This window comes from Argentina silus (genome assembly GCF_951799395.1).
Source record: "Argentina silus genome assembly, chromosome: 9".
In the NCBI taxonomy this organism is placed as follows: domain Eukaryota; kingdom Metazoa; phylum Chordata; class Actinopteri; order Argentiniformes; family Argentinidae; genus Argentina; species Argentina silus.
Window position 1 is genome coordinate 14,622,966 of NC_139663.1, and position 14,426 is coordinate 14,637,391.

General features: G+C 48.8%; 1 protein-coding gene across 2 annotated transcripts in view; it reads left to right on the forward strand.

Annotated features, from left to right (window-relative positions):
• Window positions 1–8,943, forward strand: part of brsk1b (BR serine/threonine kinase 1b) — a gene marked incomplete at its 5' end in the record, with an annotated part of 15,077 nt that extends 6,134 nt beyond the window's left edge. Inside the window, 12 exons of one of the 2 annotated variants that reach the window (XM_083677190.1) lie at window positions 875–1,021; window positions 1,416–1,447; window positions 1,948–2,112; window positions 2,924–3,021; window positions 3,482–3,632; window positions 3,819–3,879; window positions 4,997–5,285; window positions 5,778–5,826; window positions 6,122–6,245; window positions 6,579–6,798; window positions 7,853–7,942; window positions 8,170–8,943. In XM_083677190.1, the coding sequence (XP_083533316.1) occupies window positions 875–1,021; window positions 1,416–1,447; window positions 1,948–2,112; window positions 2,924–3,021; window positions 3,482–3,632; window positions 3,819–3,879; window positions 4,997–5,285; window positions 5,778–5,826; window positions 6,122–6,245; window positions 6,579–6,798; window positions 7,853–7,942; window positions 8,170–8,426 (1,683 nt within the window). In that variant the 3' untranslated portion in view covers window positions 8,427–8,943. The remainder of the gene's footprint in view (window positions 1–874; window positions 1,022–1,415; window positions 1,448–1,947; window positions 2,113–2,923; window positions 3,022–3,481; window positions 3,633–3,818; window positions 3,880–4,996; window positions 5,286–5,777; window positions 5,827–6,121; window positions 6,246–6,578; window positions 6,799–7,852; window positions 7,943–8,169) is intronic. The other variant, XM_083677191.1, reaches the window with a different exon arrangement.
• Between the last annotated feature and the right edge of the window lie 5,483 nt (window positions 8,944–14,426).

Below are 14,426 nucleotides of genomic sequence, written 5' to 3' on the forward strand. Positions count from 1 at the left end.
CCCCAACCCTGCCCCAACCCTTACACAACCCTGCCCCAACCCTTACACAACCCTGCCCCAACCCTTACACAACCCTGCCCCAACCCTTACACAACCCTGCCCGAACCCTTACACAACCCAGCCCCAACCCTTCCCCAACCCTTACACAACCCTGCCTCAACCCTTCCCCAACCCTGCCCCAACCCTGCCCCAACCCTTACACAACCCAGCCCCAACCCTTCCCCAACCCTTACACAACCCTGCCTCAACCCTTCCCCAACCCTGCCCCAACCCTTACACAACCCAGCCCCAACCCTTCCCCAACCCTTACACAACCCTGCCTCAACCCTTCCCCAACCCTGCCCCAACCCTTCCCCAAGCCCTCCCCAACACCTCCCCTTCCCCAACCCTTACACAACCCTGCCCCAACCCTTACACAACCCTTACACAACCCTTCCCCAACCCTTCCCCAACCCTGCCCCAACCCTTCCCCAAGCCCTCCCCAACACCTCCCCTTCCCCAACCCTTCCCCAACCCCTCCCCAAGCCCTCCCCAACACCTCCCCTTCCCCAACCCTTCCCCAACCCCTCCCCAACCCTTCCCCCACCCCTCCGCAACCCTTCCCCAACCCCTCCCCTAAGGGCCCAGAGTTTTGGCAAAGTCTCTGCATTCTACCTCTGTCAAACAGTCACTCTAAGTCTCTATGTGTGTGTTTCGTGAACCCTCCTAACATTCCTTTGTCCTCCTCCTCCATCTCTCTCTATTTCCTTCACTGTTTCTCTCTCTCTCTCTATCTCTGTCACCCCTCTCTCTTCTACTCCCTCCATTTCACTCTCTCTCCCACCCTCTCCTCCCCCCGCCCCCCCGGGTGTAATTCCCCTCCCGTCCTGCGCAGGGCGCTCTGCCGTTCGACCATGACAACTTGCGCCAGCTCCTGGAGAAGGTGAAGAGCGGCGTGTTCCACATGCCCCACTTTATACCACCCGACTGCCAGGCTCTGCTGAAGGGGATGATCGAGGTCAACCCGGACAAGAGACTCACGGTACAGAGGGAGGGAGGAAGGGGAGGGAGGGAGAGGGAGGGAGGGAGGATAGAGGGAGGGGTAGGGAGGGAGGGAGGGAGAGGGAGGATAGAGGGAGAGGGAGGATAGAGGGAGGATAGAGGGAGGGGGAGGGAGGGAGGAAGGGGAGGGAGAGGGAGGGAGGGAGGGAGGAAGGAGAGGGAGGGAGGAAGGGGAGGGAGGAGGGACGGAGAGGGAGGGAGGGAGGGAGAGGGAGGGAGGATGGGGGATGGTAGAGAAGGAGATAGGGACTAGGAGGTAGATTGAATAGTGGTGGATTTGTTAACAAAAGGACTGAAACGTTAAGTGGCTTAGATAAAGGGTAGTGGCAGTGTGTTCTGTTTTGATAACTCTTTGTGTTTCTGTTCACTTACAGCTAGAAGCAATACAGAAACACTCCTGGTATCTGTAAGTACACACACACGCACACACACACACACACACACACACACACACTCACACACACCTCTCTCTCTTGCCCCCATTCTCCCTCTCCTGTTCTCCACCTGCCTGCTCTCCTTTTCTCTTCTATCTCTCCTTCTCTCTTTTCTCTCTTCCTCCGTGTCTCCCCCCTCTGCTCTTTACCCTCTGCCTTCCCCCTCTTATTCATCTAAATGCAAATGTATAAATTGCATAATATTCTTTGAACAATTGTGTTAAACACAATCAGATCAAGAATCTTTTGATATTGATCTCTGTATCCCCCCCCCTCTCCCTAATCTAACCCTACAAATCTACAAACCTAATCTGACTTCTCTCCCTCTCTCCTCCCCCTCTCTTTCTCTCTCTCTCTCGCTCTTCCTCCCCCCTATCTCTCTCTCTCTCTCTCCCCCCCTCTCTCTCTCTCTCTCTCCCTCTCCCTCTCCCCCCCACCCGCTCTCTCTCCCCCCCCCCCCCCCCTCCTCCAGTGGTAGTCGTAATGAGCCGTGTCCAGAGCAGCCCCCCCCCAGGCGTGTGTGTGTGAAGAGGATCGTGTCTCTGACGGAGCTGGACCCGGACGTTCTGGACAGCATGCACTCTCTGGGCTGCTTCAGGGACCGGGGGAAACTCACACGGGACCTGCAGTGTGAGGAGTGAGTGGTCCCGCCTCGGCTCTGGAACACAGACGCACACACACACACACACACACATGGATGCACGCATGCACACACACAAACACACACACACACACATACACACACTGTACACACACATGCACGCACGTATACTGTGCAAACATACTTACAAGAAGGGAGGGAGGGAGGAAGGTCCATTAGAACAAAGGACAGTAAAGGAGGCCACTGTTGGCCACTTTCTCTCTCTCTCTCTCTCTCTCTCTCTCTCTCTCTCTCTCTCTCAATCCCTCTCTCTTTCTCTCTCTTCCAACTGTCTGGTTTTTGGCATGTCAAATGTTACATCACTTTGGCAAAGTTTGAACAAGAACCAGAATATCCACAATGCTTCATTCTCTCTCTTCCTTTTGCCTCTCTCTCTGTCTCTCACACACATTCAGATATGCTCTGTTGGGTTTGCTGCTCACACTGCAACAATGCTGTCAAAACCAGTTTAATAGAGCACATGTGGTCAGATATTGACCGAAAGGAATTACCTCAGGCCCTGTCACAGACACGCACACACACACACATACTGTATGCTCACATGTACACACACACGCACGCACACACGTACACGTACACACACACACACACACACACACACACACACACACACACACACACACACACACACACACACACACACACACACACCCTCTGACACCTAATATAGTCTACAAATGATTGTTACTGGAGTCACAAGAACAAAGACTTTTAGATTGTCAATGTCTTTCTCTCTCTCTCTCTCTCTCTCTCTCTCTCTCTCTCTCTCTCTCTCTGTCTCTCCCAGGGACAACCAGGAGAAGATGATCTACTACCTGCTCCTAGACAGGAAAGAGCGTTACCCCAGCTGTGAGGACGAAGACCTGCCGCCCAGGAACGACATAGGTTAGCCAGAAACCCTTAAAACAACATAGGTTAGCCAGAAACCCTTAAAACAACATAGGCTTAGCCAGAAAACCTTTAAACAACATACTGTATGTTAGCCATCACACTCAGGACCTCCTGCCTGCTAACGGAACCTTAGAACAGTTAGAACTTGCCTGCTAACGGCAGGTTCTAATCATTCTAAGGTTCCGTTAGCAGGCAGGTTCTAACCGTTCTGAGGTTCCGTTAGCAGACAGGTTCTAAGGTTTCGTTAGCAGGCAGGTTCTAACCGTTCTAAGGTTCCGTTAGCAGGCAGGTTCTAACCGTTCTAAGGTTCCGTTAGCAGGCAGGTTCTAACCGTTCTAAGGTTCCGTTAGCAGGCAGGTTCTAACCATTCTAAGGTTTTGTTAGCAGGCAGGTTCTAACCGTTCTAAGGTTCCGTTAGCAGGCAGGTTCTAACCGTTCTAAGGTCTCCCAGCAGACCCGCCCAGGAAGCGAGTGGACTCGCCCATGCTTACCCGTCATGGCCGCTGTCGGCCGGAGAGGAAGAGTCTGGAGGTCCTGAGTGTGACGGAGCAGGGGTCTCCCACCCCGCCACGCAGGGCTCTGGACACCTCCGCACACAGCCAGAGGTAGGGTGGACACACACACACACACACACAGAAACACGCACGCGCACGCACGCACGCACACACACACACACACACACACACACACACACACACACACACACACACACACACACACACACACACACACACACTGGCCAGGGTTGTACCAGTGTTTTCTGACAGCTGTGTGTCCCTGTGTCCCTCCAGGTCTCGTTCAGTCAGTGGAGCGTCTACGGGCCTCTCCTCCAGCCCCCTCAGCAGCCCCAGGGTGAGTCACTGTTGGCCAAGACTTTTACACCAGGGGAGGCTGGTGGAGGTAGAAATCAGAGGACGGGCTCATTGTAAAGCATGGAACAGAATGAGGAATGGTGTTTGACACAATTCCTCATTCCATTCCATGCATTACAATGAGCCCGTCCTCCGATTTCTACCTCCACCAGCCTCCCCCCCCTGCTTTGTTCTGCTACTGCATGTTAGAGTGTGTTTCTCTGTGCTGAGGTGATGTTGTGAGACTGTCCCTCGGTTAGCCTGTCCATCTCCCTCATACTGTCCCATTCTGAGCCATTATCCATGCCATAGACACCATGTTTACCACACACACACACACACACACACACACACACACAGGCGCACACACACACACACACACACACACACACACACACCAATACTGAGGGCATAGAGGTTCACACACACACACACACACACACACACACACACACACACACACACACACACACACTCACACACAGAAAACACTCAAATTGGATAGATCCTAGCATTTTATCATTATTTTCAGACATTGGATGTGATATTATTAACCTTAATATTACATTATTACATATTACAAGAAGGATGAAACATTAGATTATTTGTAGTTTGATACATCTCTTAAACAATCAATTATGACAGGAAATCTATATTCACAAACCATAACTCATGATCATTACTCTCTTCATCTCTCCATCTTTTCCTTCCCTCCTCCTCCTCTTCCTCCTTCTCCTCTCCATCCCTCTGTCCTTTCTCTCCTCCCTTTCTCTCTTTCCACCCATCAGAGCCCAGTTTTCACTTTCAGCCAATCAGAAGTCACCTCCGCCTCCACCACCACCACCACCCAGTCCAAAGACCCCAAACCAGGAAGTGCCACCACCCCCCGGGTGTCCCAACGTGCGCCCGACCCAAAAACCCAGACCCTGCCCTCCAAAGGGCAGTCCGACCGCCCTCACCTCCAGTCCATGAAGTCCCTCCCCCTCCAGACCCCACCCTCCCCTTCCCCCTCCCCCCTCCTCTCCCCCATCCCCCGCTTCTTCTTCTTCCCCGCCCCCTCCGTGCTCAAGTCAGTCACTAAGAGTTTCTACCCTAACTCCTCCCCCCCTGTGTCGCAGGTCACCCCCCAGGGGTCTCCGCTCCCCACCCCCCTGGGCACTCCCGTCCACCACCCCCAACACCCCCCACCCACCCCTCCCTCCTCCTCTTCCTCCTCTTCCTCCTCGAGGGCCGAGGGAGGCGGCGGCGGCGGTGTGGGCGGCGGCTCCCTGTCCCTGACTCCGCCCTCCAGCCCCGGGGGAAGCGGGGGAATGGCCGCCAGTAGCTCCGCCCACTGGAGGACGCGCCTCAACTCCTTCAAGAACAATCTGCTGGGGTCCCCCCGCTTCCACAGACGCAAGCTGCAGGGTGAGAGAACATGTGACCTTGTTCAGCCCCCTATCACCAGGGCCAGGAGTTTTTCCTGATTGTGTGACCAGGGAACAATTGTTGAGCCTTATACCGTAGCATAAAAAAGCCTTATACCGTAGCATGTCAAGAAAAACTCAGGGCCCTCCCCTATTATTAACATTGTGGGAATGATGATATGACAAAGCAAAATTCATCATGTAAACTCCATTAAATTTGAGCTGCTTTTAGAATGGCCAAGGAGTTCCAATCGTTTAGCCTTTCAGAGGACTGCTTCTGTGTACATTTGCGCTACGATGCTGATTTAACGTGATTTAGACTGATCTGTAATTAAATCAATGAAACTGAACCTCATCAAGTTCTATTTCCTTCTGTCTATTTCTGTCTCTCATTTTCCCTCCCTTTCTCTTCTCTGTCTGTTTCGCTTTCTCTCATTCTCTTTCTCTCTCTCTTCTCTCCCTCGCTCCCCCTCTCCCTCCTTCTCTCTTCTAGTCCCAACATCAGAAGACATGTCCAGTCTAACTCCAGAGTCAAGCCCAGAGTAAGTATCCAAGCATAGACATATGTCTACCAGCATGGTTGTCCTGTCTGTCACAGCATTCTGTCTATCTACTCTAACACATTTCTATGCTCATGTTCTGGCCATAGATGTAAAAGAACCAGCATCATTGCCCCATCTGTCATAGAAGCCCGTCTATCTACTCTGGCATATTTCTACGCTCCTGTTAGTGCAGGCTGGCTAGTTCATAGATATATATCTACCAGCATGGTTGTCCTGTCTATTATACAGCCTGTCTGTCTACTCTGACATCTTTCTATGCTCCTGTTCGGTGCAGGCTGGCTAAGAAGTCGTGGTTCGGGAACTTCATCAGCCTGGAGAAGGAGGAGCAGATCTTTGTTGTGATCAGAGACAAGCCCCTCAGCTCCATCAAAGCTGATATAGTCCACGCCTTCTTGTCTGTGAGTATCTCTCTGTCCATCCTCTCCTCCTCTTTCATCCTTTCATTCTTCTTCTCTCTGTCCATGTCTCTCTCTCTCGTTCTATCCTCTCCTCACTCTTCCATTCTTCTATCGTTATTCTTTCTCTCTCTCTCTCTCTCTCTCTCTCTCTCTCTCTCTCTCTCTCTCTCTCACCCTCCCCCCCTTTTACAGTAATAATGAAGAGAATTCTAAGGGTTGCGCTGCAATTATAGACATACTCAACATCTCTCACACAAGTTCTCTCTCTCTCCCCCTCCCTCCCCCCTCCCCTCTCTCTCCCTCCCCCCCCCCGCATCCCACCCTCCCTCCCAGATCCCCTCCCTCAGCCACAGCGTGATCTCCCAGACCAGCTTCAGAGCGGAGTACAAGTCCTCTGGCGGCCCCTCCGTCTTCCAGAAGCCCGTCAAGTTCCAAGTGGACATTGCCTTCTCCGAGGGAGAGAGAGAGCGAGAGAGGGAGAGAGAGAGAGAGAGGGAGAGGGAAGGCAAGAGGGAGACAGGCATCTACAGCGTGACGTTCACCCTCATATCAGGTAGGGGGTTACTTTGAACATAGTTGTATGTCCCTCAGTTCAGGAGAGAGAGATTCGGGAGTCTTCTTTGTAAGGCACAGCTGGTCATCCTACTTTCCCGAGACTGATGAATTTGGGCATAGATGTATCCTGTAGTCAGGGGAGGCTGGTAGAGGTAGAAATCGGAATCAAACATGTGTGTTTGATACCATTCCTCATTCCGTTCCATGCATTACAACGAGCCTGTCCTCTGATTTCTACCTCCAGCAGCCTCCCATGGTGTCTACCTCCACCAGCCTCCCCTGGTACTGTCTGTACAACAACATCTCACCAAATCTTGGATGAGACGATGAACAGATAAATCAGACAAATCTAGTAAATTAATCTGTGGCTCATCCTCAGATTAAAAGCAGGGAGATGTACACTCACTGAACACTTTATTAGGAACACTTGTACACCTTCTCATGGTGGAGGTGGTGTAATGGTGTGTGGGAATGTTTTCTTGGCACACTTTGGGCCTGTTAATACCAATCAATCATCGCTTCAATGCCACAGCCTATTTGAGTATTGCTGCTGACCATGTGCATCTCTTCATGGCCACAATTTACCCAGCTTCGAATGGCTACTTCCAGCATGATAATGCACCATGTCACAAAGCAAAAGTCGTCTCAAACTGGTTTCATGAACATGACAATGAGTTCAGTGTTCTTCAGTGGCCTTCCCAGTCACCGAATCTGAATCCAATAGAACACCTTTGGGATGTGGTAGAACGGGAGAAGCTTGAAAGTGCCCCTGAAAAAAGGAATGTTTCCAACATCTTGTGGAATCAATGCCACAAAGAATTGAGGCTGTTTTGAGAGCAAAGGGAGGCCCTACCCAGTATTAGTATAGTGTTCCTAATAAAGGGAGGCCCTACCCAGTATTAGTATAGTGTTCCTAATAAAGGGAGGCCCTACCCAGTATTAGTATAGTGTTCCTTATAAAGGGAGGCCCTACCCAGTATTAGTATAGTGTTCCTAATAAAGTGTTTGGTGAGTCTATGTCTTGACTTAGCTTCTGTTGTCTCTCTCCTCAGGTCCTAGTCGCAGGTTCAAGAGAGTGGTGGAGACCATTCAAGCCCAGCTACTTAGTACTCATGATCAGCCCTCTGTGCAGGCACTGGCTGGTAGGTCCTACACACACACACATGCATGCATGCGTGCACCCACACACACACACACACACACACACACACAGAAACACAAATACATGCACACATATGCACGCACACACACACACGTGCACGCACACACACATACGCACGTGCACACACACACGCACGTACACACACACACACAAACGTACGCACACACACACAGATGCACGCACACACATGTCTGTGTGTTCATACAGTATATGCCATTCTCTCTCTCTCTCTCTCTTCTCTCCCAGATGAGAAGAACGGGCAGCTCTCCTCACGTCCCCCTGGCACCCCGACCCGCCAGAACTCCCGCCGTTCGGAAGGTGGCGGTGACCGGGGGGAGCGGGGGGAGCGGGGAGACCGGGGGGACGGAGGGATCGGAGGCAGTGGGAGTGTCCTACAGAGGAGAGGCTCGGGGAAAGACAAGACCAGACTCCTGTCTGCCAACGGGACACAGTCGCAACCCTGACAGAACATTCCGGAAACAGGCAACGGGAGCGGGAACGGGAGCGGGAACAGGAACGGGATAAGGAACGGGAACGGGATAGTACAGAGACATCACACCCGGAGGACGACACAGGCTACCCCGTCACCCAATGAGAAACGCAGATAGGAAACCCCGTCACCCAATCAGAAAACACCCACAGACTACCCCGTCACCCAATCAGAAACGCAGATAGGAAACCCCGTCACCCAATCAAAAACGCAGATAGAAAACCCCATCACCCAATCAGAAACGGAAATAGGAAAACCCATCTTTCACTCAAACTCTGCAAACTTCACATAAACGCCACTATGCTTATAAAACCACCTGACCAGAAATGTCTGCAGCTGAACATGTTCTCACCTGTCCACCAGGTGAAAGAGAAGAGAGAAGGAGAGAAGTGTGTAAGAAAAGTGTCACAAGATTCATATCATCTTCCCTTGTTGATGTGCTTGCTTCAGAACAGAAGCTCTCAAGCTCCGAAATTTGATTGAAAAGTCAAATAAAATACTACAACCAATAAGCTTCCAGCAGAGTTCAGTAGATCAACTCACAGTGGATGGTGGTGTTTTAACAGCAAGGTGCCCCCCCCTCCCTCTCCTAGTTAACAGGGATGCCATTCACGTGACAACTAATGTTGCTCTTTGGATACACTGATGGATTGATATATTCCAGTGGGAAATAAGCAAAGGGACTTCTTTTAATCCAAGTAAAATCTGAAAAACACGGAGGTTTGGTTTTATCACTGAATAATTCTCTGCAAGAACAGACTGTATGAAAAAAAAACAGAAGCATGGTGGAATTGAAGATAATGAAAAACGAAGACTTGTGGGGAATTGGGGAACAAATTGGGGAAAGTAGAATAAATACGTCATTGTATCCAAGTAGCTCCAAAGATGTCGACAAGGCTATTTGAAGAAACATTTTAAAAAGAAGAACAGACAAAATGTCCTCTCCTCACCATTTCTAGTTATCGTCTCACTCGTTTAATCACTGAATACAACTGAAATGAACTTATGAAACCATCTTGCCTTTAAATGAGGATAAGCAAGGAAGGATAGCTCGATTTCTGCCCAACATGCCAACAGGTATACGATGGAGGAAACAATCTCCAACTGTCACCACAACCGTACACTCACACAGAGAAAAGAAGGGAGACACCCAACAGATAAACGGCTTTCAGCGAAACCACTGAACGAGATCACTTAACTTCACCCAAATGGATGACGGCTCAGTTCATAGGAAATTAACGTCACGATGTTCACTCAAAGAGGACTGACTGAGCCGAAGCCCTCTGGATCCATTGTTGTCTTCAGTAACCAAAACTCCCCTTCCCAAAATGGCCGACAAGGGGCGCAGAATGATGAGGGCTGATTCAAAGGCCCTGTACACTTATTAAAAAAAGACTTGAGTTTCTAGAGGGAGAACTGGATGAAGGAGGGAGGTGAGGAGGTGGAAAATATAATTTCAAGAGAAAAGAAAGACTGACTGAACGTGAGAGAGACTAACAATTGAAATGCTGCACACTGATTCCTACAGGAGGGGAGAGAAACGGAACACACAAAAAGAATGAAATCCAACAAGTTGTTTAGTTTCGTTTCTATTTTTCTTTTTGTGATTTGAGCGCAAAATGAGTTTGGTGTTTATCACCGACCGTAAGGAGGATTACGCTAACCGAGTGAATGTCAAAAACGAAACAAAAAAACTATTGTCAAAGTATTTATTTATTTTATTTATTTCATGTATTTATTTGAAATGTATTTATTTATTTATTCATTCGTCTATTTATGTGTATGTTTTAGAGAGGATGACAATGGAAGTGGAGGATAATGACAAGGGCACGTGAGACAAGAAGAAAAAGGTTCTATTCGGAATCGGAACTATGGTTTGGAATGATGGAACTATCAGCATCGGAAAGGAAATACAAAATGTCCGCTGTAGTTGACACCAGATTGAACCCTCTTTTTCCTGAGCAAGGCAGAAAAACCGACCTCGTATTAATTTTTCAATGTTTCAAAAACCAATGCTGCAAAACTCCTTCCAGCTCCTATTGATGTTCCTCTTTTGTCCTTTTTCTTGTTTGTTTATTTATTTGTCATTGTTTATTGTTACAATGGAGATGATTTCACATTTAAAGACACAAAACAAAAACAAACAAAAAAACATGAACCAAGGATACATTTGATGCTTTGGGAATTTCTGGGTGAAAAAAAAGGAGGATAAAAATCTTCTGTGAATTCAACAAACACTGGGCTCATAGACACTTGAAAACGCAGAGGAGAGGAGGGGAGGGGGGAGGTAGCAAGCTCCAATTCCCTCTCCTTGCCCTCTGCTCGAATGTTACATTGGGATGGGTACAAAAATATGGACACCACATCAAAATACTGACTGTATGTGTGTGGAGGAGTCTCTGTCACTGACAGACGGTTTCTGTTTTGGGTGGGTCTGTGGGGGTGGGTGGGTGTGTGTGTGTGTGTGTGTGTGTGTGTGTGTGTGTGTGTGTGTGTGTGTGTGTGTGTGTGTGTTTGTATGTCTTTGCCCAGCCCCATGTGCAGAACATGAGCAGTATTCTCTCTCTCTCTCTCTCTCACACACACACACACACACACACACACTCACACACACACACACACACACACACACACACACACACACACACACACACAGACACACACACACACACACACACACACAAAGACAGACCCACCCAAAACAGAAACCCTCTGTCAGTGACAGAGACTCCTGCTCTTTCAGAAAAAGAAAAAAACAAATAAATGAATTAATAACCGGACTTGAAAACTGGAATGCACTGTCCTAAAAGAATTGTACACAATACAAATGAAATTGTTTCCCTCCCTCCCTCCCTCCCTCCCTCCCTCCACCTTTGGCCACCGTCCTCCATTCCTTAAGGCCCCCCTCCCCCTCTTCCACCCCCCCTCCACCTCCGTCCGCCCACGACCCCCTTGCACAGAGCACCGAAAGCCAAAGCAGGTTTTGTTCTCGTCACTCCTCCTCGTCGACACCCTCTCTCAACACACTAGCTATACCGCTGAGCTAGCTAGCAGCACGAGCAACCGGCCACTCCCTAGTCCCTAGTCCCTAGTCCCTAGTCCCTAGTCCCCACCACGCCTTCACTGCAACAATACCATAAACAAGAACTGGCTTTCCTGTACTATACCAATGGAGGCTGGTGGAGGTAGACATCAGAGGCTCATTGCATGGGATGGAAGCTTGATACCATTCTTTATTCCATTCCATGCATTACAATGAGCCCGTCCTCCGATTTCTACCTCCACTAGCCTCCCCTGGGCTGTACGTTATCATACTGTATTCTCCTGTCACTTAATATCAAGTTTGGAATCTTGGCTCTGTTCCGATAGCCACGCTGCGGTAGCATTCCACGTAAGAATGTGTCAACATTCTAGAATTCTAACTGATATGCTATAGTGTTTATCTCGGGATAAAGCCTGCCTTTCATCAGCTACATCGCTACCATAGAGCACGTAAAAACACAGCTAACAGGATGTTTTTGTAGCTAGGTGACCAACTCCTGTTCAATATGTTATCATATTGTCCTCTCACTTGATATCAGGTTAGACTACTATGTCTACAGCCATTAGCTACACTGCTAGCATAGCATAGGCTACAGTGGCACAGCTAACCGGGCGTTATTGTAGCTAGGAGACCGACTGTAATGCTCTTTGTGAACTCAGACAGTCCATATCTGCTGTACATTTCCACTGGTGCGAAACCCACATCGTTTGAATTGAGATGAAGGAGAGGAGAAGAGAGGCAGTTCACACGTTTTACTCTCACCTGACCTGCGACTTTCTCTCTCGCTTGGCAGTTATACTAATGCTAATAGTAGAGCTTAGCCCTCATAGTAACTTATACTTCCTTCAAGTAAGGCCTTTAGTAGGAATCATCATGGACCCCCAAGTCTCCACCCTGCTCCCAGAAGTCTGTATTGAACTCTAATACACTAGGAGAGGCTAGCGGAGGTAGAAATCAGAGGACGGCTCATTGTAATGCATGTGGAATGGTATCAAACACGTCTACCCCCACCAGCCTCCCCTACTGTACACCCATTCACTCCACCTCATAGATTCAAAAGTGAAGGAGTTAAGAAATATGAATGAAAAGCACTGTAACTCTCTCTAGCCCATGCTTAGGCTACACAAATCCAATGCTTTTAAATCTATAAGGGGAAGTGAACAAGTGTGCACTTTGAAGGGAGAAGGCATGGAATTGGAACTGGGCCCTATAGTCCCTATACGAATCTGGTTGACAGAGCCCCAAAGCTAGCTGACCATGTGATGCTGCATGACCCAATGGGAAGGCACAAAAGACCCTTAGGTAATGACAGTGAATGTTTCTTTTGTAACTGCATGCCATGCACATACAGTAGGTTTGAATAAAGTTTTATTTGATTTGAATTTGATTTAGTAAGGTTGCAAACGGATCCAGCCTATAGGCCTGCCATTGCTCAATAGAGATAGCGTAGTAAAGTAAGTAGTTTGGGCGCCTTAAGATGATGTGTACGTATGAGGTGAACACCTGTCATAGTTGCTCGACCTGTCTTGTGTATTTGACCTCTCAGTGCTGTCGTCCTGCCTCCTCCCCCTGGCCTGTCTCCCCCTGGCCTGATTCCCCCTGGCCTGTCTCCCCCTGGCCTTCTCCCCCTGGCCTGTCTCCCCCTGGCCTGTCTCCCCCTGGCCTTCTCCCCCTGGCCTGTTGCCACAGTTCCAGGATTTGGAGAGGGGTACGCTGATCCCCGATCATTGTCCGAGTGGCTGTTTCACCCCAGACCTTATGTCATCAAAAGCGTATGTCACCCCCGAGCTGATTATGTCAGAGGACAGTTTTGCTCACAGAACCCCTAAGCTCTTTCACTCTTTCACCCAGTTCTCAAAACCCAGAGAGAGAGAGAGAGAGAGAGAGACAACAGCAGGAGGGACTGGAACAAAATCCTGTGAGAAATTCTGTGTAAATATCCATTGAAAAATACGAAGGGGAGTGAGAGTTGGAAATGGGGGGTGGGGGGAGTGGGGGTTGGGGGGAAGATGTTTCGGCTCTATTGTGTCTGAATTCGAACACTGCTATTGAAAGACCTTTCACCCCCCTTCCTCCTTCACCTCAAATGTCCCCTCTCACCCCCCCCCCCCCCCCCCATTCTCTCTTTGTATCTCTTGACCACCCACCACCCCTCCCTCCTCTCCTCCATCCAGCTGAATATACCTCAACCCCCCCACCCCATCCTTATATAATCATGCCCCCCCCACCCCCCATGTCTCTGTCCACTGTATACAGTACGTATAAACCATATCTTCATTCTTTATCGACACTGTACTACTCACGATATGATTATTGTTGTCATCATTATTGATTATTGATTATTCCAATTATGATTGTAAAACTGTAATCTCTTTCCCCTCTCCCCTCACGCACAGTAGAACAACATTTTCTTAAAATTGAAATCTGAAATTGGGGATAAAAACAACATCATAGTAAAGACCATAAAAAGAGAAATGTCTGTATTATAATAAAAAAAAATAAAAAAGTGCACTATTATGATTATTATGATTATTATTGCCTGTGATAAATAAAGAACAATAAACTACATCAGAAATAAAAATGTGTCTTAATTCTTATACTCCTGTAAATGGAATTGGCAACCATTTTATATAACCTTTAAGACAACATTTTCAATATGAACTGTAGATATATTATTCATGTATATAGTGCGTTTACATGTGTACAGCGTGCATTATTAACCCTACTCTCGGGGTTATAAATGATGTAGGCCGATTGTTTCTGTAATCCAATGTATGGATCAGTGCGTTGACGATGCGCTCGCGAAAGGCGTTCATCGCTGCGATGTGTCAGAAACAGGCGGGGTTCCCGGTGTGACGTCATGAGTGCATTTCTGCCCCGATAACCGTGATTTCGCCGGAGAGGCACAGCCCACTTCTGCTTATTTTCACT